This window comes from Leucopleurus acutus, assembly GCF_964270905.1.
Source record: "Leucopleurus acutus genome assembly, chromosome: 4".
NCBI classification, from domain to species: Eukaryota; Metazoa; Chordata; class Mammalia; order Artiodactyla; family Delphinidae; genus Leucopleurus; species Leucopleurus acutus.
In genome coordinates this window covers 146274105-146296901 of record NC_139146.1, presented here as the reverse complement: position 1 = coordinate 146296901, position 22797 = coordinate 146274105, and the positions used below count along the sequence as shown (strand labels likewise).

The window sequence follows — 22797 nt, the reverse complement described above, 5'->3', positions numbered from 1 at the left end:
CTGGTTCAGATATTTCTAACTGCATAGGCATTAAAAATTTTTGTAAGATTGTTTCATTTTCACAAGTTTGATGCTGTATCTGATTCTTTATGGTTTAGCTCTATCTTGATGAAATTTTTAAAAATGTGATAAAGCAGCATAGTGTAAAAACAAGAATGAAACAAAGTGTTGACAATATGACTAATTGTATATTAGCAAACTTTAGACAAATTCTATAATATCTAATATAAAATTTAGTTTTATCCCCCCTGCATTCTCTTTAGTCACATAAAACGTAAGTCAAGTTAAATATGGGCAGAGATTCATGTTTGGGCTTCTGTTGCTGAGATAATTATTTATTGTCGTCTTCCAAAGAACCCTTTCAAAACATCTTTCCTCTTTTCCACACCAAGAGATAACCCCTATCTGTGTTGTAAACAATGGGACTGATAAATAGATGAAATGATCTTATGAACAGACTACTTTGATACCTCAGTAATCTGTTTATTCTGCAATGAGTCAAGGTGCTCTTGTCTTACGCTGCCTGAATTATATTCCACCATGTTTAAAATTTTTCATTTTATCCTTTCATTCACTTATTAGTTAATTCATTTATTTGTAATTATTTAGATTTGCCATCAATTTGCAGGGCCAACAAGGAATAAGGAATATATTGTATTTGAGTCTGTACTGATTACGTACTCTACCCACTAAGAAGTGAAATTAAATGTTTATAGAGTTTTATCACTACTTTGAAAACTCCCGTAAAGCCAGTATGTGTGTGTGTAAATGACTGAATATTGACCAAACTTTTGTTTCTCTATTTAAATTTTTGCCCATGATATCTGCTACAAAATACAATCTATTTTAAGCTAAAATATATAGTTTATTATCTGCAGCATATTGCATAAACACACTTTGTATCTGAGCTACTTCTTTTTTCTGCGGTACGCAGGCCTCTCACCGTTGCAGCCTCTCCCGTTGTGGAGCACGGGCTCCGGACGCGCAGGCTCAAGGGCCATGGCTCACGGGCCCAGCCGCTCCGCGGCATGTGGGATCGTCCCGGACCGGGGCACGAACCCGTGTCCCCTGCATCAGCAGGCGGACTCTCAACCACTGCGCCACCAGGGAAACCCCTAAATCAAATTTTTGTAACAATAAAAGAAACAGTTAATTTCAGAATTAAAATGGTTAATCATGGGAAGATAATAAAATCTGATTTTTAAGGGTCAAATAATAATTGATATTTATTATAGTTGATGTCATGCATTTCTTTTTGCTTTTGACTTATTTGTTAGACATTTGTTTCAAATGATATGCCACACCAGAAGGATCAATCATATAATTCATAGACAATTTCTATATTCCATGACCAAGTGAAATTGCTTAACTCAGGATGTATAAAATATTACTTTTCTGTAGAAAAAGGAAATAGCAAAATAAGCCTCATTTTTAAAACTTTAATATTTATACCAAAAATTTGAATGACATATTTCACAGTGTTCTAATTACCCCTTAACACAGGATTGAGTGGCATATTATTAAAGCTTGTTCTATTGACATTTAATTCCTAAGTAACTGATAAAATCAAAGATGTGAATACAGCAGATATAAGAGCATGATAATATACTTATTATTCCTGAAAGCTTTAGAAGAAATAAAACTTCAGAAAATCAAGTTACCTGAAAAAGGATCACTTAAAATATCAAGTTTACTTGAATATACTAATTTGATTAATATGGGTTGATTATACTATGGTAAACTGTTAAGTATTGAGACATTTTAAAAAGTTAGCTGATTAAATCTACATCAAGCATGGCTGCCATCTGGTGGGGACAGGATATAATGTTGTGAGGGGCCAATCTCAGTAAAGTGCCCCTGTTGGGTTGCAAGTTGTCATTTGACCTCCATCTACCAATTGCTTGGTGTTTAATATTAATATTCCACTTAAAATTCCACATCAACATCCAGACCAAAGAGATAAGAGGTCTAAACTAAAAGAGGTCCACCTTTTGTAATATATGTAACTGAACTCTTGCTACTAAAAGTTCAATATCATGGCTAATGTATGGACAGTGGAAAAGCTATGAAATTCAAAGTTTTGACTTGAATTAACTTTAATAATAGATGAGTCTGGTAAAGTGCTTATATTAAAAAAAATCAATCAATATAGTTGCAGAATTTGGTTGGAATTTATATCACATTGAGTTAGAAGAAAATATGACATTGCTCTGACAGGGCAGCTTTACAGATTTAGGGAAAGCTTTGAAAGGGAGGAAGGAATTAAGAGCTTAATGTTGAGGGACGAAAGGAAGAAAGGAAGGAAGGAAGAAAGGGAGGGAGGAAGGAACGGGTTATTGCCTATCACCAAGGATAAGATTTGTACTAGTGTTATGGGTATAACAGTTTGACAGAGTAGAAAGTGATAAGTCAGTGCCAGGTTGACCTAAAAAAAAAAAAAAAGGGCATAGTATACCCAATGTGAATATGTTATATAGGAACATGCATTATAATGATTAACTTGAAGCATACTTAAAAGTAAAAAAAATGTGTTTTCTAAGTTCAAGTCTTTCAACAAATTATCAGTACAACTTCTATGACTCAATTTCCCATCCTTTTCTAGAAAACCAGGCATTGAATAACAGAGGCCGTAAATTCCCATTGAGCTCTGAACTTTTTTGATCTACGAAGTATAAAAGTTGTTTTTTCAGCCTCTCAAACCAACAAACAAATTCCTTTCTCACTTGTGCAAATGAACATGTCAATTATAATTTTATGGTTATAATTTTTTACTGCCTGCATATATAGGTAGTCAGTTATTGCTCTTTTATAGTTTTGCTTTCATATTCATGTTAAAGTTATAAATACTTAGAATCTTGTGTGCCTATCTGTATGTATAATACTAATGATACAATTATAGTGCATTAGAAATAATGATCAAAATGCATTATACTCCATTGTTTTCTCTGCTATTCTTTTCAAGTTAACTTTTCTCCTAATTTTTAATTAGGCTATCTCATAAATTTACAGATTTTTATACTAAAACAAAATAAATCTCTTGAGTCATTGAATACTATTGAAGAGTTCTTTAAACTTGACTAATGTGTGTTGACTTACTGCTGTTACAACATCCTGTGAGCAGTTAATTTTTAAAGTTTAGACATTGGTATTCTTAGTATTTTTTAAAAGTGAAAATGAAAAATTTATACATTCCAAGGATTTTCATTACATTGCTTTCTTCACACACAGTACATTGTAACAATTAAAGGAGACTGTAATTTAATTGCATGTCCCTTCAACAATGCAAATTAATATTCTTCCCAAATTATGTTTTTCCATAAAAAAATAATCATTGTACGTTGTATCTTAAAGCTACTAAGATTATCTACGATTTCTTCAAATTATTGATATTCACATCACAACTAATGGTTGAAGTGACAGTCTTCACATAGGAAGAGTAAATTCATAAATCATAGTTTACTTAAATTTTTATTCCAAAAATTAATCATTGGTTATAAAACTTTAGTGAACAAAGCTGTTTTTTCCCCCAAATATGTTATAATGTCACAGAGTTTTGAATTTCAGTGCAGCATGCTATTTCTATATGATAATGCATGAATTACAGCTAAGTAGCCTTCATTAGACTAACAGATGTACTTCATTAGAAGCCTATATAAAAGTATAGCCAGTGAATTTGTTATTTTTTTTTCCTTCTGGAATGTAACGTCTAACTTACACATTAAAAGTCTAACTATTATATCATAATATGCAATTTTCTAAAATAGAAAATATAGTTTACACAAAAATTTAAAATGTTTTAAAACTTATATTCCATACAAAAACCATTAATTATAACTCATTGGACATAGAAATTATTTGGATGATTTTGGAATAATGAAAATGTTTTGTTCATAATACACTAGAACAGATTTCCAAGAGAGAAGATAGTATGAATTGTCTAAATTTAGCTATCCCCAGCAATGACATTTATTAAGCAAGGACTGGGCTAGCTAGTGTTCTGAAGTTCCTTCCCGTTCTCTGATTCTAAGATATTAGTGTTCTTTCCATGGTAACAGTGACTTCACAAATTTTTTCTTGATTGAGCATATAGTGACTCATCAATTTTTAAAATACCCTTGTGAAGAATGTAACAGAAGTAAGCTATGGGGGAGATAAATCTGTTTTTTTCAAAGACTTCATTATCTGTAACAGCAAAATATGATCCATGAAATCGACACAGAACCCTTGAAGAAGTAAAATGATATCAACAACATCAATAAAATCAATATTGAATCAACATGTACTAATGGGAAAAAATAAAGGAATGATGAAAATTGAGAGGAATTAATCAGTGATGGCTTTTTGGAAGCACTGATTTATGCCAAATTCAGAAGGAAGTGATGAATTAATTTCAAGTCAACCAAGGGGCTCTATGTAAAATGATGCAGTGAATAAAATATGAATAAGCTATGGTCCTCACCCTCAAGGCATCAGTGGTCTAGTTCAGAAGTCATTCTGTCTGACTCTAAATCAAAGGTAGAGTGCACTATGAGAACACAGAAGGAAGATGGATTTATTCCATATGATTCCATATTAAAGGATTGGATATGACATCATGGGCAAAATGTGAACTAAGCCTTGAAGTGCCTGAGGAGAGTGGTTGGGAGGATGAATAGATACCTTCCAACAGATTAACCTAAGTAACAATATGGCAGCACAGCATTTTCTAGAATGTTCAGGGAAAAAATACACAAGGTGAATGAAAGAAGCCATTCACAGAAGTGATATACAATTATGTTTAGAGAAATAATAGCCTAATTCACTAGACTAGAGAGAAGGACTCAAGTGAGAGTGTAAGAAGAAAACAGCTGTGCCATATTTGGAGATAAGGGAGGGCTCTGAAAGGTTGAGGAGTTTGACATCCATACATGCCACGTGGCAACATTCCCCAAAGATTCCAATTATAATTGAAATAATATTGAGCCCATCTATACCTGGCCTGCACTACTCACTTGGTTGTGTTAACAAATCTCCATTCTGAAATGAGGCCAGACTGGATGTAAGTTAACCATGAGAAGAAAGGAAACCACAATCCTAAGGATTTTCTTTTAAGGAGTATGCTTGCAGAAAATCCTTTCATTCTGGTATTGGGAGGCTGTCATTCAGTACTTTCTCAGCTCTTTCCATGGAGAAGCAACCAACTTCCTCATTCTGCATTTATATACACAGGGCTGTGGACAAGCTAGTCAATGTAACGTTTTTATCAAATGTTTCACTGAAGCATGCATTTCTGTTTCATTTAATTATTACATGTTTAAAATTTCAAGATCTTCTTTATCCTTACTCTCTCCTGATTACCTAAGAAATACACTGGAGACAGAAAAGAAATCACTGTATAAAAGGTAATTAGCACGTCCTCTCCTTTTTATAACTTTATAATTGAAATCTCATTAAAAGCTTTCTAGGTCTCTTTTTCCCTTAGTGACCAGGTGTCCCTAATTTGTTTTTAAGCAATGTGACTAATTCCAGACTAGAAAAAGTCTGATACCTGTTGGAGAATAGCGATAGCAAGGTTTAATAATTGGGGTGGCTTTTTTAGGTTGCCTTTAACCTCGTTTAAAAAAACGTCTTTTCTCTTAGAGTCCTGCCTTTTTCTCAGTCCCGATTGAAGATTCCAGGGGAAATGAGAGCAGTATTTTGTTTCTCCCTTGTATTGCAGATAGGGGGAGGAGGTGGTTATTAGAGAGAAGCTCTTCCTCTCTCGGTTTCCCCCTCTCTCCGCCTAACAGCACCGCTCTCTCGCGGGCTCGCTCGTTCTCCTAGGTGATCCATTTCTAGGCAACGTGGGTCTAGTGCTGAAGCTGCCAGGCTCGCTCCTTGCTCGCTTCCTGCATCCCGCCAGGCGAATCGCTCCAAAAGCATCCTGCGGCCCGCGGCGGCTTCCCTCCTCCGGCCCAGCCCCGCAGCTCGCGCCCGGCGTAACTCCCCCGCCACCGCGCCCGAGCGAACCGGCTCCCCGGGCCCGCCTTGACGAACTCCGCTGCCGCCTCGCGCAGAAGGGGAATTTTCTCTGCATTACTATCTGCATTACCTTGAAGTTCACTTTCACCAGCCCTCTTGGAGAGGGCTTTTTCCCCTCCCTGCTGGAATCTGGCTGTTCCGCTCGGAATCTCCTAATCTTTCCTTTCCACTTAGATTTTATTTTGGCAGCGAAGACAAGTGATTCTCTGCGGGCCGTTGGGGCGGGGGGGGAGGGGGGCTTTTTCGCTTGGGGGGAGGGGGAGGGGAACATCCGGCGTGAGCGGGGAGGAGGGGGTTGGTATGTTGGAAGTTGCGGCGGAGCTGGGACCGGAGACCCACGGCCCCGGCGCACGGATGGGGATGGTCTGAGCTCCAGCCTCTCCCCCTGCCCGGGAGCAGCGAGGCTGGATACATTTTAAAAAAGCCAAACTGCAAACAACTCTGGCGATGCCAAAATTCCCCTCCAAGTGACACGGCTTTGCTAAGGAGGTTTCCTCAGGCTGGGCTCTTTCTCTTATTCGCTCTGCCTTCCTCAGCGACGATTATAAAAGCTTTGGTCTGGTAACAGGAATTGAGGGGGACAAAAAGAAAAAAAGAAAAGAAAAAGCTGTGCTAAACTATCGTGACCTCAAACTCTTTGGACTTTTTTTTTTTTTAATATTGAAAGAAAATCCATCCTCAAAGACAATCAGCATAGGCGGAGATGGAAGTTTTACCCTTGCTCTTGGTTTTGTCCTTCTGGTGGTCTCGAACCTTGGATTCGGCGAGTGCGGATTCTATCATTCACATCGGTAAGCAAGGGCTGGCGCTGCCCGTGGGTACTTTTACCGTTTCGGCTCGCAGATATTTCCCCTTTGCTTCCCCCTCTCCGTCCCCCTTTCCGCCCTCTGCGTGGCTCGTTGCCGCTGGCTTCGGTTCCTTGCCCCTTCCCGCTACCTTCCCTCACACTTGGGCAGCTTTCTGAAAGGATGCGGATGCTCGAACCTTGCCTGGTGCTGTTGTTTCGCGGTGAATCGGGGAGTGTGGGCTGTATGCTTGAGGGTCTCGAATCTACCTCAGCGTGCGTGCGTGCCGGGGAGCGCGGGGGGCTTCTGGTGTGTGAGGAAAAGAAGTTTCATCGACTCTACCTTCCATGTTCTTTCCCGGATGTACATTTGCTCCATTAAAAAAAAAAAAAAGTACCTTTGGAGGGAACTGAGGTGTCACCCGTGAGGCGAAAAGGGCTGGGGTGCGAGGTGGGGGTGGGGAAGAGCGCCCTTCGGATCGAACAGGTGGTTTTGCAACGTGAGCGGGCCGCGCTCGCCGCAGCGCGTGCGACGGTGACGGGCTGCTGGCTGAGCCCCCAGCCTCCGTCTCCGCTTCCTGTCCTCTCGGCTGCGCGGTGCTCGCGACTGGGAGCCGCGAACCTCGCTGCCTCGCTCGCGCTCCCGGGTCTGGCGCGGCGGCGAGACTGGCCCCGGGCGCTCGGGAAACGCGGGAGCACATGCGCGCGCGCCGCCCTCGTGGGCTGCCTGGCGAGCAGCCGCCTGGCCTCGCCTCGCCGTCAACTCTGAGTTGCAGCGCAAGGCCGAGAGCAAACGCGCTTGGGCTACGGGCGGCCTGAGTCCGGGAAGGACGCCGAGCCGCCTTGGAGATGCTCGTGGCCCTACCTATTGGCACCCAGACGGGCCGGGTCTGGCCGCGGCGGGCGCGGGCTGCACGTCATTATCATGCACAGCGCTCGCGGCTTCAGGCTCCAACTCTTCTCACTTGTTAATCCGTGAGAGCTGAACCGAGACCGGCTCTTGCAGCCTTTTCTGCGTTAATGCGACGATTTCCTTTTCGGAAATTCGCGTCCGCGGGCCAGCGGGGTTCAGTTACTGCTCTGAGGAGAGGCCCCCCCTTGAGGAATTTTTCCGGGCGTAGGACTTTTATGTGTCCAAACGGCTTGATGCTCTGCAAATTGAGGCGACAGATGGGTCGCAGCATCTCCCCTTTCCGCCCCCTGCCCCTCCCCCGCGTAACACACACACACACACACACGTGTCCTGGAAGGGGAACCTGCTGCAGGTGGAGGTTGTGCCTTTGTGCCTGCCTGAGCTAAAGGCTTGTGTCTGGTGTGCGAGTCCACAGCGGCCAGCCCCTCAGCTCCAGGGGGCTCCCTCTCTTGATCTCAGAGGCTGTCTTTGTAAACACGTCTGCCATTCGCTATCATTTATATCAATAGAACCGAATATATCTCTGTGCAAGGGGTGATGAGGTCAGGATTCAGAAAACCTTGCACTTAACACGTTTAGTGAATTAAGCACTAGATAGCTTGTCTGCTAGGTCACGTTTTGCCTGGGGTAACAGTGTCTGTGGGTTCAGAACTTTTCAGGGAGAAATTGTCTCATGGAGGGTCTCAGTAATGTTCTGATAGAGTTCAGAAATGACGTGTGCTCCTCTTAAAGAAATGATGTACATTTATGTCCAGTTGTAAACGACTGGAGCAGGAATGCTGATATATATTACCATGGTACCTTTATATTCATGTTATGATGAGGGGTTTCTGGCTTATACTCGATCATCGCTCAGGAGGGAGGCTTGTGGATAAATGCTTATTTTATTGCTTATTCTGTGGTCTAAACGATAAATACATTATTTGCAAACACCTACAGCTCTTGCTGTCCTCTACTAGATGAATACTATTTTGCAATGCAGTCTGGGCATTTGTTTCAAAATAGAACACAACTTGTATTTTTTTTCTTTGGCATTCTGTTGTCTGTCAGTGTGACACAGCTTGCTTATTTATAACCAGATCCCCCCAAAAAGTTACTATGTACAAATTACAGATTTCTTTAGAAAGCTGATTGTATGCATTAAATGTATATACTACTGAAAGAAATAGTTACTTCTCAGACAATTAATTTGACTGCAATTAGTACATTAGACAAGAGCATTAACTTCTTTTATAGACTATCTAATATTTCCATGAAGCTAGCAAATTGATGGTTGTTTCAAATGCTTCATATCTTTTATAATATACTGAAAAATGTAACCTCCTAAATTAAATTAAAAAAAAAGGACCAAGTCTAATTTATGTGCACTTCAGAGGTTAGAAGCCCCTTTCCCTTCCATCCCCACCCTGGCCAAAGTATAATAAATTCAAAACCGAATGCCCATATTAAAATTTTAAAGTACCAGTTAATATTCATTGGATCAGTTTACTTACTTGGTTGAATAGGAAAAGAGAATTAATTATCTTTAGGAGGTGATAGTCTTCATTTAAGTATCTAATGTGACAAGTATGCTTATGGGGAATATATTATTTCAGGACTAAAGGGATGAAAGTGATGACACTGGAGGGAAAGTGAATATTTCAACTCTATAGATGTAAGGAGATAAGTGGAAATGAAAGGTTTTCACAGACTCATATGATGTGTTCAGGTAGACAGTAGCTGCCATATGTAGTTCAGGCGAGCTTGAAAGATGAAAAGACACTGCTCTAATAGGTTCTTTAAATATCGAATCTTTTTGGTATTGAACCAAATTATATGTTTGAAAACTTTGTCCATTCTTTCTCTTTGTTTTTATTTCATGCAGGTAGTTTTAATAAAGCCAATTATGTATTTTAAACTCTAATATATATATTTTTTGAGCACATTAGTTCACTACAATGATGAGATATAATGGTTAAACACTAATGACTGAAATGGAAATGTATTTATTTCAGTCAAAAATGCACTAATATTGTAATTACTTTGAATTTCTGTTAAATCATATTTTAAAGATACTCGATAGTTACATATTCTTGTTTAATACACATGCACATGCAATACACACAGTATTTAGAAATGAATCACCTCAATTGTGATCTTCTTTGCCCCTCCTCCCACTAAGTAAAGGTCTTTTGACATATAAAAACTGTGCAATTTTGAATTATGCTTCTACTTTGAGCCTGTGCATTGATTAATTTCATCAGACCCCCATTACTTGATTGCTTAGAAGTTTCCTGATGATCTGCATGCTGTAGGAAGAACCAGAAAGTCATGAGTGGAATGGTAATGATATTGTGTTTCATGAGGCTATTCAAAAGTCACTCTGATTTATGTAGCTCGAAAGCTCCAAAGTCTTTGAGATTAGCCATGCTGACTGCTATTTTCTTCATACATCAGTCGTCCCACACTCTTTACTCCCTATACACAACGGGAGTTTAGAGCACTGCTTTAATTAAGCAGGGATTAGGTTGCATTTCCAGTCAACTGCACAGTTTGTGTTTTGCTTCATATCTACTACGGAGGATCTCATGTTTTAACAGTTTAATGTGTGCTCATTTCTATATCTGGTACCTGTACCTGTACCAGCTCATTGAAATGAGCTATCCTCAGTTATATATCTCTGCAAGGGAACACTCAAGTGTACTTATTCATATATTATAAAAATCACTAGCATGTTTTTATTGTTATCAGTCATAGTAAAATACCTTATGCCAACAGGAAATAGAAATGAAACCCTTATTCATGTTTTTCTCATAAGCAAATGATACTTTGTCCTCTGAGGTCATAAACTATGACATGTTTGAGAAGCCTAAGACAATTCACAGAATATTTTCATTATGAGAAAGTTTAAAGTACAAAATTGGTGGGTGAATAAGATGTGTCACCACATTATAAACAATAATAGATGGCAAATTTAAAGCATTAGTTTTCATTAGTGGCACACTGAGGACTATTTTATCAAATACAGAATGTAGAAGCATTTCTAGAAGTTGTACTGTGTCTTTTGTCAAATTGTTTCTTTTTCAGCTCTTTACATGATTTGCATTGGTTAATGATAGCCTTCAAGAGTCATCAAGGATCCTGCACTGTATGGGATATCTCAATGATTTAAGTTATCCTTTTATTATTTACAGTAGTTTGCTCCCTGAGTTATGGATAACATATAGTGTAAACTTCTAGAAAGTATTAAGAAGTAGCTTCTAAATTTAAAATGAGGTTATATTTTATGAGGTATGTCTTTCTGTATCAATAATACAGTTATTTGAAGTGCAATTCAGATGCGCATTAAGTTAGACAGTGTTATTAATCAACAATATCAACTGTGACATGACTAATAAGCCATTACACTGAGGAACTTTGCTTTCTACTCCAAGTGAAATGTACATCCAGTAAATATCTCCTGTAAATTCTAATTCAAATATGAATAAAAATCAAGGTCATTAACTTTCAACTTATCCAGCAATAGAAACCAGTTGAGGTTGTTATGAGTAATGGGAGATGTATTATATTTAATTCTAATCTCCAAGGCTAAGTTTAGCATGCTGTAATTTTATCTCAAAGAGATATTGTAATTTTAAAACCACACTTTTAATCCAGAAGGTTAGTATCCCTTCACCTTCATATATTATTTTAGTATTAAAAAGTGAAGTATTTGGCACTGCTATTGGATTTTCATGATATTTCAGATAATAACGTATTGGTGAGTAGCAATACTCAGTTTGACTAAAAATATAATGTTTATTAGAAAATACATTTGTGGCCTATAAAGAGAGCTTTGCCATTAGGTGTCACTGCATTCTGAGCTGTTCCTTTGTAGTCCTACTTGAAAATCCCATGAACTATTTTTTTTAATTCTCAGAAAAAGAAAATGCCATTTAATGAGGATTGTGATGCTCTAAGATACAGGTGGTTTTTATTTTCAAACCAGAAAAGGAAATATTATCCCTGTGGGAGATTGGGATTGACATATATACACTAATATTTATAAAATAGATAATAAGAACCTGCTGTATAAAAAAACTTCAAAAAATAACAACAACAACAAAAGAAATATTATCCCTGACTCTTGTAAGAATTTAATTCTAGGGCATATCAACATTCTGTGTTCTCTAGATAGATTGCTAGATCTAGTGATGTAACTATTTCACAAATTTAAAGTACAACAGAAATATACTCTTAAGCTAATACTATCTGTGGAAAAATCTAAGACACCAAATAGTATTCAGATATGCTTAATAACGCTGGTGTAAACAGATATTAGTAACTGCTTACCTATGGAATATTTAAGGTCCCAAACTGATTGATGTTTGTAACATGAAACACATACACAGAGCTATGGAAAAAATACATGGGCACAAATATAAATATATTTAAAAAATGTCAACCACTGACTTTTGTGCAGGATCATATATGTTTTCAGATAATTTTAGCCTGGAAAATATTAAGTTTCATGTATTAATTAATTTCCTCCACACACATACTACTACCACCACCACTGCCACCAGTGCCATCAGATTTGTGTAGTAATATAAAACCAGTGTCTTTTATCAAGTAGTAATTTTCCTGTTTATTTAATTTGTTTAAGAGGCAAGATCTTCCTTCTAGCATATCCTATAATAAGACTAACGGAGGATGAAACTTAGGTCACCTTTAATCTGATACATGAGTTTTTACATTGGCAAAGCCACAAAATTAGAGAATGGAATACTAGGTTAAATGAATGAACCGGTTATCATGTTATGGTAGACCTTGCCCTGTGCCAGTATTAATTAATAAACTCGTTGGAATAATGTGCTATTAAAAATTCAGAGTAAAATTAAGTGATCAGATGGATGTCAAAAGGGTACGGGGAAACGTACTGACGTAATTCTATGATTGGTTATTAAGAGGACATCTGTGGATTTAGGTCATTTAAATAGGTGAATTTTAGCATTTGGATGTGGACACAAATTTCAGATGAATGTGAAAAATTGGAGATGTAAGTCTTAGTAAAAATGTTCTGGATTAGAATTTAGAGGGTTTGGGGCTAACTACCAATTTTATAGATAGGTAACTGAGCAATATTGGGAAGTTACTTATTTTCTTTAGTCTTCATTTTTATCAATCCTAAAACAAGACTTAGACTAATGTTCATTTAAGCTCTACAATTATATGACCTAAAATGAAGACAAATTCCTGTGTTTGAGGAATTGGGGGAAGAGATACAGTCAAGTGTGGTTCATATAGCTATTTTTAATAGTTAGGTTTAGAGTGAATTAAAAAAAATACAAGGGGAAATAAATGGAGCATAAAACCTTAATCATTCAAATTAAGGATCCCTTAGAATGAAGGTTTTCTTGGTGTGAACAAGAATTAATATTTGTTCATCAGCTATTCTAGATAACTTCAGCATCAGAAGAGAGAGCTGGGTTTGTTCTTTGTTTTACATTTTGTTTTTGTTTTCTCTAGCGTTAATACTAAGATGTTACATACAGTGCTAGTGTATCCCACAATACTAGCGTACATTAAGGCTGACTGGAGGAATGAGTAGTCTTATGTTCTAACCAGCATGGACTACAGGAGCCTTTAGAATTTGCCAACTCCAAGCACACCAGGAATATTAGGATACGTTTGGCACCACTCAAAAATGTAGCATATAAAAGAAATAGCCAGTGTTTCTTCAGTGTTCTTCAGGTATTCCGGCTTTTACCCTGCTGTTGTTAACCAAGTGGTTATCAAATGTGAAGCTGAGGCTAGGATGACCCATTGAAAGCTTTCTTGAGTGAAGAGAGGGAAGCCTAGAGGCAAGCACAAGAAACTAAATACCAAAAGGCCTCCCTGTGTATGTTAAAAAATTTTAAATCACTCTGTAGTCAAGGTCCTTATTAACATATTTTATACATGAAAAAAGATCAAGTTATTAATTTTATTAAAACAACAGTTCTTAAACTTTTTTCTTCATCCCCAAATAATTCAAAGTAATGTTTTTAAAATGAATAATTTCACTTTATTGCTCTGAGTGCTTGATTTTTCCCAACTAATCTTAAAAAGATGTTTCCTTCATTATCAAAATCATAATTCTAGAAGTTAGTTACCCTGAAACCACAGGGTAAGGTAGGCATTATTAACAATACGTAGTATGTGTGCTCAGTGGGAGAATATTCTATCATTCAACAGACATTTATTCTGAACCTACTCTCTATGAACTACTGTTTTTAGGTCCTGGAATTAAAATGTCGAACAAGTAACCTATGTCCTTGTATTTAAGGAATTACATTCTCATGGGGGTGGCAACCAGATAAAGAAGAATATACAAGTTGTAATGTCAGTTACTGATAAATGCTATGAAGAAAAATGAAGGAATAGCACCCTATTTCGAGTAGGGTCATCTAGTAAGACCTTCTGAGGAGATGCTCATTGGAGCAGAGACTTGATTAAAAAAAAAAAATGAGGGCTTCCCTGGTGGCGCAGTGGTTGAGGGTCCGCCTGCCGATGCGGGGGGCGCGGGTTCGTGCCCCGGTCCGGGAGGATCCCGCGTGCCGCGGAGCGGCTGGGCCCGTGGGCCATGGCCGCTGAGCCTGCGCGTCCCGAGCCTGTGCTCCGCAACGGGAGAGGCCACGGCGGTGAGAGGCCCGCGTACCGCAAAAAAAAAAAAAAAAAAAAAAAAAATGAAATCAGCCATGTGGATATCTGATGAAAAAGGATTTCAGCCAGAGGGCGTAGCAAAGGTAATGGCCATGAGACAAGACACTAAGGAATCTACTTAATTCATTTAAGGAACATCTTAAGAGTCAGTGTGGGGCAAATGTGGAGTTTAATGACCAAAGCAGGAAGTAGAAGGAAATAAGGTCTGAGAGGCAGCTAGGGAAGATCCTATAGTGGCTTATAGGTCATGGTATGGTATTTAATCTAGGTATGTAGGATGCCCACTGGAGGGTTGAGATCAAACACGATACGTAATGCTTTGTGTTTTAGAAAGATAACCTTCTCTGCTTGGGTGGAATGATGGCAGTAGAAATATGAAAATCAGTTTGATAGTAGTGAATTGGACTATTTCAATAGTTGGTAGCTGAACTAGTTGTAAGATTGCGGATGTATTTTGAAGATAAACAGGATTTTCCGATGAAATGTTCTGCTGGGAGAAATCCAGAGGAAGTAATGAAGCTTCCAAGGTATTTTACCTAAGCAAGTGGGTGACTAAAATTGGGAACGTGGGACAGTGATCAAGTTTTAGATAAAAGTCAAAATTTGCATTTATTACACTTGATATTCCTATTAGGCGTCAAATTTGAGAATTTAAGCTGGCAGTTGATTACATTAGTCTGGAATTTTGGGGGGAGTTAGGAATTCAACATTTGCATTTAGAATTCATCATTACAGACATGATCTTTAAAGCAATGGGAGGGGATAGCACACTTAAGGAATAACCGTGCAAAGAGAAGAGGTCCAAGACTATATGCCACAGGCATTGCAAAATGTCGATGTCAGGGAGACAGAGAGGATCCAGGAGAAGAGAGAGATGCGTGGCCTGTGAGTTAGAAAGAAAGCTAGGACTGTGTGGTGTTCTGGAAGCCAAGTGAGGAAAATATTTCAAGGGGGAAATCAGACACCCTATCAAATTATATTGATGAAAATTGACACTTGACTACTGGGTTTAGAAATGTTGAGGACAAAAATGACTTTGACAGAATTGCTTTCAGTAGACTGAAGGGACAAAATACAGGTTGGCAAGGAATCAAAGATTTAATGGGACTGGAGGAACTTAATGAGTTTTGCTTTAAGGGAGAGATGGGTATGGTGGGGTGGGAACATGAGGTAAAGGGAGGGTTTTTTTTAATGGTGGGAGTTGGGATATACAGTAATTTTTTAAAGGTTCAATCATAAGAAAATTTTCAATAAGAGGATTCAAAAGAAAATGTTCTTTTTTATTCAGACCTATTTGATTCCTGAGTTTGGATGGCAGCTGTTCAAATAGAACTGTGTTTTTGTTTTTTGGTGGTTATTGATGTTTTTGTTTTGTTTTGTAACCTCCCGTCAAGTGATACTGGGCTAATGCCAGTAGAATTAGCCAAAGAAGCTTATATGTCCTCTCTGAAATAGACTCTGTTAATTGTTCTGCAGTTTTGTTTCATTTAGTTTCCCAGATTAGCACTCAAATTTAGGTAAAATTTTCTTACCTGAAATTATGAGTAGATTATATCTTATGGAGTAGTGATATACCATTACAGATAGAATCAACATTTAGTCTTTTAGTAATGTGCTAATTTTAGGAACACACATTATTCCTATGTAAATGGCATTAAAATGGCATAGAATTATCTTGTTACAATAGACATTTGTATTGAATATAGGTTTCCTCTAAATTCTATTATGCATTTAATTTACTTAAAAAATCATTTTGGAACAATTAAAAGAGTATAGTTTTTCACAAGGCAGTATATATTGCCACATAGAAATTAAATAGATGAAATAAATTCATGTGATACTAATTTTCAGTAACACATTTAAATGTTTCCTTTTATGGAAATTTCATTTCTATTTGTGCTATACCATAGCTGACAGATCTTTAGACATAGGTGAAAATGAGGAAAAAAAGTGTTCCACATTTTCTAACCTCAGAATTCAGCCTTCTGAAAATGCATCTCAGTTCTTTTATTGGTCTCCTATTAATACACTGTTATGTATTGATTTTGCAGCTAAAATAATTAATATTTGTATTAAAATAAGAATGCCAGTAACAGATGAATGATATTTTTCTGTGTTCTTTGTCATTTCCTGTACTATCTCCTCCATAAAAACATTTTGTCTCATGGAAACAATGTAATATGAATATCACATGGTTGTTTCTGCTTGGTTACATCTATTAATTGACGTATAAACATAAAATACATTAACAGTGAGGGGATAGGAGTCCTGTGGTTTGGGCACAGCAATGACTGTTAAAGAAGGCATGCTGTGTTATGGCTGGAGCTGAAGAATATAATTAATGAAGTATATAACATTAAAAGATATTTTAAACTTGCTACTTCATAACTTCCTGGGTGGTGAAATGCAATTGTTTGAAGGAAATGCCTAGTAGATTTAAATCTAAATTTAAGTTGGAATGGGCCACTAAAATTGGTGAAGTGCTTAGTATACTTAACCTTGATATCATTAAAATGACAGGCTCCATGAGGAGCACATTTTAGATAGGCTTATTATCTTAAAAACTGAAGGCTAGGTAATACCTTTGGAGCTAAACTGGAAAAAGAGAGTCAGGTCTGTTGTTCTGTTGCATGTAGTTCATGGTGAATTAATATCTGGAAGACTAATTCTTCCTTCTGTAATTTCTGCAATCTGACAACAGATAAAATTGTGTTAGAGGTGCAGTGGCAATTACTATCTTGCCCTTCAGTCCATATTTCTTCTTTGTTGCTTCTTTGAATAGTGATAACAGGAAACTAGTCAATTTTCTTTTTAGAAATACCAGCAACTCTCAGCATAGCCCAGAGGAGGCATGCCCTTTATGAAAACCATTATAAATTTCTTCTTAACAAAATCGTTAAAAAAGAAAAAATAACACTTCTTTCGTGTGGGAGGTGGCTCACGCACAGAGTTGAGGGGATTACTCTTCAGTTTCCTGGTGGTGTAGTCATGGTGGGCTTTGTACTTTTTTTGTAATTCATTATTGTCACACTGAGAAATCATGATCTACATCCTCATATTCTATTTGCAGAAAAAATATTTTTAAGGTTACGTGAAAACCATGTGAATTTTTTTTGATTCAGTGCTTACTACATGTGCACAGTTCAGTATGTATTCATATAAGACATGTTTTCCCATCCTTTAAGAATTTTTAAGTATATCTGCTGTCTGAGATAATATTGTACATTAGGAAGCTGAAAGTAGAGCAATTTAGGACTCATAGTTGGATGACTGTGGTCTATTATGGCACTGGAGTATGTGATAATTCAATAAATGCCACCTTTATGGTGCCCTTAAGGGTGCCATAAAGCAAACATATATTTCAGAAAAAAGATTATAATTAGGATAAGGAGATTACCACTTGCAGAAGGTCTTGATTTATAACAGAAAACTCTTTACTCAGCTTCCTGATGGTTAATCATTAACCTTGTTTTGCCTATAGGCTACAAAGTCGATACAGTCATGCCATAGTCAGAGCTAAGGGAAAGTCTCTGCCGTTTACCTCTTTTCCTCTTTTTTTTTTTCCTTTCCTATGGATGTCAGTAGTTACGCTATTAGGTCAAGTAAAAGAGGAGATGGCTTTAAGATCCAGTTATCTTGTAATTAATAAAACTAATGAGATCCTTTCTAGATTTACTGCCACATATCAGATATTTCCATTAAACTTGGTTTCTTGGGTATGGAGAAATTAAATTACATTTAATTTTTTTCTCTTAGTTTTGAAGTTATAAGTGTACTATTATCTCATATTACTAATTTGTACTTTCTTCTAGATGTATAAAACATCAATGAAAATGACAGTTTTATACTGTAGCAAACAAAAGAAGAAAATTGCCTCACAGAAAAAGTAAAATTAGTTAACTTTACAAATGGAATAAGTATTGTTGGGAAAACATATTTATGCCAACTTTTAATTATGTAGGTGTTAAGAATAGGACAAACATTGGAAAATAACAGATAGTTCAAAAACTAACTGTCCAATACTACTTCTTCTCCACAAGAGTTCTTGTTGTGGTTGATAAGTGGTTAATACATAGCAAAACTGGCTGCTCTGATTCTTTCCTTTTATTTTTCCTGTCTATCCTTCAGTGACAATGCTAATGAGCAGTGAAATGGCCAAAAGCAAGGAAGGAGCAAAGGGTTTTAGATAATCCATAAACCGGAAAATCAGCCCCTGAATGCTCATATGCACAGGTTTGTTGAGAAGTTTCATTTTCTCAAAATACTGCCCAGATTCTAAAGCTAGAACTTGCTTTTGGCTGCTGAGATTATAAGAGGAGTGAAGCTTCCAGGCCACCAAAGAAGAATACTCTGAATGACAGTCTGGGAGCAGGATGAAGACTATTATTATTATTGGGAAAAGAGTGCCCTTTAGGGCTATTGCTGCTGATAGCCGGGACCCCTGTGATTAGCTCAGTTCCAAGGGTCATGCCTATGGTGTTTTTTTTTTTTTAAAGACAGTATGGATTTCATTCAGCTATACTTCTTAAACGCTTTAGGTAATTTTGTAAAAACGGTTGGATTGACATTCGTATCAATACAAATTGTGTACTGAGCATTTATGTTGTATGTTCCCAGTTGGTTTCTAGCTGATGCTATGTTATAGGCCACAAGGAAGAATTTGAATATTGTACTTTTAAAAAGAAACTGGGAAGCACGTGGCTATACATACATAGTGTTCGTTAATATATATGACTCTTTTCAATTTGAGTGGAAAAAAAAGGTGGACTGTATAAGGTATCCTACCATATACATTGGCCCTCATAGAAAAATGAAGTTTGTTCACCAGTGTCATGAGAAAGCAGTACCTGACCTGGAACACACTGCTGCCAAAACCATGGAGTTATAGTCTGGCAAAAGAGGGAAATGGTAAGCAATTCTGTTTGGAAGAAACATTGTAACAGTGGAGGCTATGGCAACAGAGGAGGTTAAAAGTTAGGAAAATCCCTATGAGGTGCATGGGAATTCTGTAAATAATTTAGGCTAAGGGATGCCCAGCCTTGTGTTACAAGCTCTTTATAGTGGCAGTGTGGTAGGTGGAGAGCGGAGAAGACCTTGGCAGTAGTCCAGTTATGTTTTGGTGCAGGGCTGTGCCCAGCAACTGCACATGGGAATGGAGAGGAAAATTTGCTTAGAGGGGAGACCCAGGAGTTTGCCTCTGTCAACTCGGTCATTCTTCAGAAGTGGGAGTAAAGGAAGAAAGTCTAACATCATTTGTCGAGTACTATCTTAAGTGACTGAGTAGAGGCGCATGCTGTTCACCAACATAGGAGACTGAGAGAGATGAGAGAAACTGAATCTGGATTGAACTCAAAATTATTTTGGCATGATAGTGAGGTGTTATATCCCAGACAGCAGCTTTCCTATCCCTACCCCCCTTCCTGCCTCAAATGGAGAATAAAAAAGTCACATTCTCCATAGTGCTCTCAATGCTGTTTTGATCTAAAAATGATAACAGTGTTTTTCTGGTCATTCTTTTTTAACTTTTCCCTCAATCCAATGCTCATAGTGTCATTTCCTATTTAAAATGGGAATAATTTAAAATATTTTTCAGCTACTTATATTCAGAAAATAGTAGTTCTGCAAGGGCCTTAATGATTTTTAGTTTCTGTGTGTGCTTGTTTAACAGTACAGAATTGTTACTTCAGTATTATCACTGACTTTTAAAAGTGTATATCTGTATTCTCATTTCTTAATATGATCATACATATTTTTTTTTGACCATACATATTTTTAATCAGGGTCTGGGACTAATATTAAGAGACTAATGCTGTTAATTTATTTGATATCCATTTCCAATCAAAACAACTTTAAAATGGAGTGATCTTTGACAAAATTGTAGGTTATCAAAGGTAAAATAAAAATATGATAATTTTAATTTCTTGGGCGTGATTGCTCTTCTAGTGAATATTGCAAGTAGAATTCCCTTATGTAAATTAATAGAATTACATGGAAGGGTAAAAATATTTCCATAAAATTGTGTATTCTTTAGTTACACATTATCTGCAAACATAATTAGCTGAAGGGAAGGAAAATTGTCCTCCTAGGATGGTGAAGCAAAGCCTGAAATGGGACTAAAGGGATCTCGTTGGGACTTCAGGCCTCGTTTTTTAAGTGTCTCAGAAGTCTCTACTTCATGGTTAAGGATCTGTGTTCTCAGATAAGAAATGTTTGAAAACATGGATCTGCAGTCAGAAGAATGTGAAAGAAGAAGCAGTGTGTCTGCATGTGTGTAAAAACACTGGTTGAACTGAAGAGTGAAATGGAGTAGATCCAGATAAAAGCCAGTCTTCTTTCTGTCTTCGTGTTATTGTTTAGAGTCTAGCTTTTCAGCCTGTTTTTATAATACACTGTCAACGCTTAATCCAGTCAGAACAGTTTAGGTGTGATATTATTGGAACTTAATTTTGCCATCTTACTCTATTTTGTTCTTCCTAAGTTGATCCATTGTGTGAGACCCAAGGATGGAAAGTGGAGTGCTCCAGTGGGGAGGAAGGCTTCTGGCATTTCTCAGTCTTTCTCTCAGGCTCTCTTGTTGGTTTTAGAGTAGATTAAGGGATGAGAAATTTAGAATCGGTGAAGAATAACCTGAATGATTTGACTTAGTAAAAAATCGTGATGATTGGTAATTTTTGTTTCTTAAAGAGTCAGAGCAGTGTATAGTACCAGAAATAGAAGAACTCGATTTGATGTCCAAGTTATATATTCAAATCTTGCCTTGGTCACTTTACCACTTCATAGCTCTGAAGTCTTTGGATAAGTGATGAGATTTTGAAAGTCTCAAGTTTTCCTGCCCCTGCTTCCTCTCCACTTCATCTGTTATAAGGATAAGCAGTTGTAACATTTAAAATATGGATTTGTGGACCACGCAAACTGTCAGTGTTCATACTTCAGGAGACATAACTTGCCATTTAACTATACTGACAGTCAGGGTCCCGGGTCTGGGTTGAGCTTTAGAAAGTGGATCCCATGCCTGACCTCAGATGGGGTTCCCTGTTTATCCTCTGTTCCTAAAATATTAATTCAGGTTTACAACTCTGCCTTTTTACAACATATAAATCAAAGTTGAAAGTCTTTCTTAAAGTGACTGAATTTAAGGTTAAGTATTCCTTTAAAGATGATACTTCACTCTCAAATTACATGAAATAGAATGTTATTTGTTATCACTGACACTGATATTTTAGCTATGCCTTGTCTGGCCACACCCTTTCATTTGGAATAGGGTAATCTTATAATCGATTATCCAAACTGGGACTCCTTTGAAAGTGAAAATGGCAGTATTAAGATTTCTGCTGGGGTGAAAGGGACAAACTAAGGCCGACTGGAGGCAAACAGGGACAAGGCTGCACTCATTTCAGAGCCCTAACTGCAGGCATGTGATTAGCTTGTATTTTCGCCCAGCCTCAATAGGCAGTGATTCTGTCTTAGCAACAGGTTGTTCCTTCCTCTTATCTAGGTCTTTTATGCTGATCAAAGAAATAGATTGAAGTTTTGTTTTTATTTTTAATTACTTAGAGCACTTTTCTTCACAGGCAGCAGAAAAGAGGAACAATAGCTAAGTAGTGTAGGTTCTCTTTGTTCAGACAAACATATTTAACTGATTTTTAAAATATCAGACATTAGCATCTGTAATTGCTCCCTTTATTCTTCTGCAACCATTCTCCCTATCTACTGTTTGACTGCTGCTCCTAGCAAAACTCATTGGATATTGGCAATTGCATAAAGTCACAACTAACCTCAGATGCTGTGTCTCTGGAACTAAATAAAGGACATGGAGTGAATTGTTCTCAGAAATATAAAGACAGTTTACAACAAAGATTTAAATTTGCTTCATTTTTGCATCCTAAAAGAAGAAATCATCACCTGAACAAGATTTTTGGCAATTTTTATTTTTTATGAAAATATATAATAGAGTAGCAAATACTCCAAAGAAGAGGAGGATAGCCTTAACAGTTAAAGTTTCAAAGGTGCATATTAATTTTTTTTCTTAGAGGGGATAAGCATAAAATATTGGTTTGTGATTTTAAGTTAATTACACTATAACTACCGTTTTATCCAATTGAGTCATCCTCTACAACCTTCACTCTCAGAAGTGTGCCCTTCAATTTGGTATAAAAGTCATTAGATTCTCTTAACCTTCCTTTCCTTTCTCTCTGTTCCGGAGTCTGGTTTTACCTCAAGAAATGATCATGTGATGCCCTGCATTGGCCTCTTACCTTCACACTTTTGCTCTTCCCTTGATAGCGTAGTTCATATAAACCTTATCTCCTTTTCTTCACTTTTGGTACCCTGGTTATTAGTTTCTATGGTTTCCAAATGTGGAACTGGAATTGAGAGCATCTTTTTCCAACTGTGCTCCAAAGAAGACTGCGGCTTTCCTCCTTTCTTTATCAGTGGC

The 22797-nt window shown here is 37.3% G+C and overlaps 1 protein-coding gene across 3 annotated transcripts in view; it reads left to right on the top strand.

Annotated features, from left to right (window-relative positions):
* Positions 1–6703: 6703 nt before the first annotated feature.
* The window catches only part of GRID2 (glutamate ionotropic receptor delta type subunit 2), a gene marked incomplete at both ends in the record, with an annotated part of 1370777 nt that continues 1354683 nt past the window's right edge, over positions 6704–22797 (top strand). For all 3 annotated transcript variants that reach the window (XM_082838450.1, XM_082838451.1, XM_082838449.1), the window contains one exon: positions 6704–6791. In XM_082838450.1, the coding sequence (XP_082694576.1) occupies positions 6704–6791 (88 nt within the window). The remainder of the gene's footprint in view (positions 6792–22797) is intronic.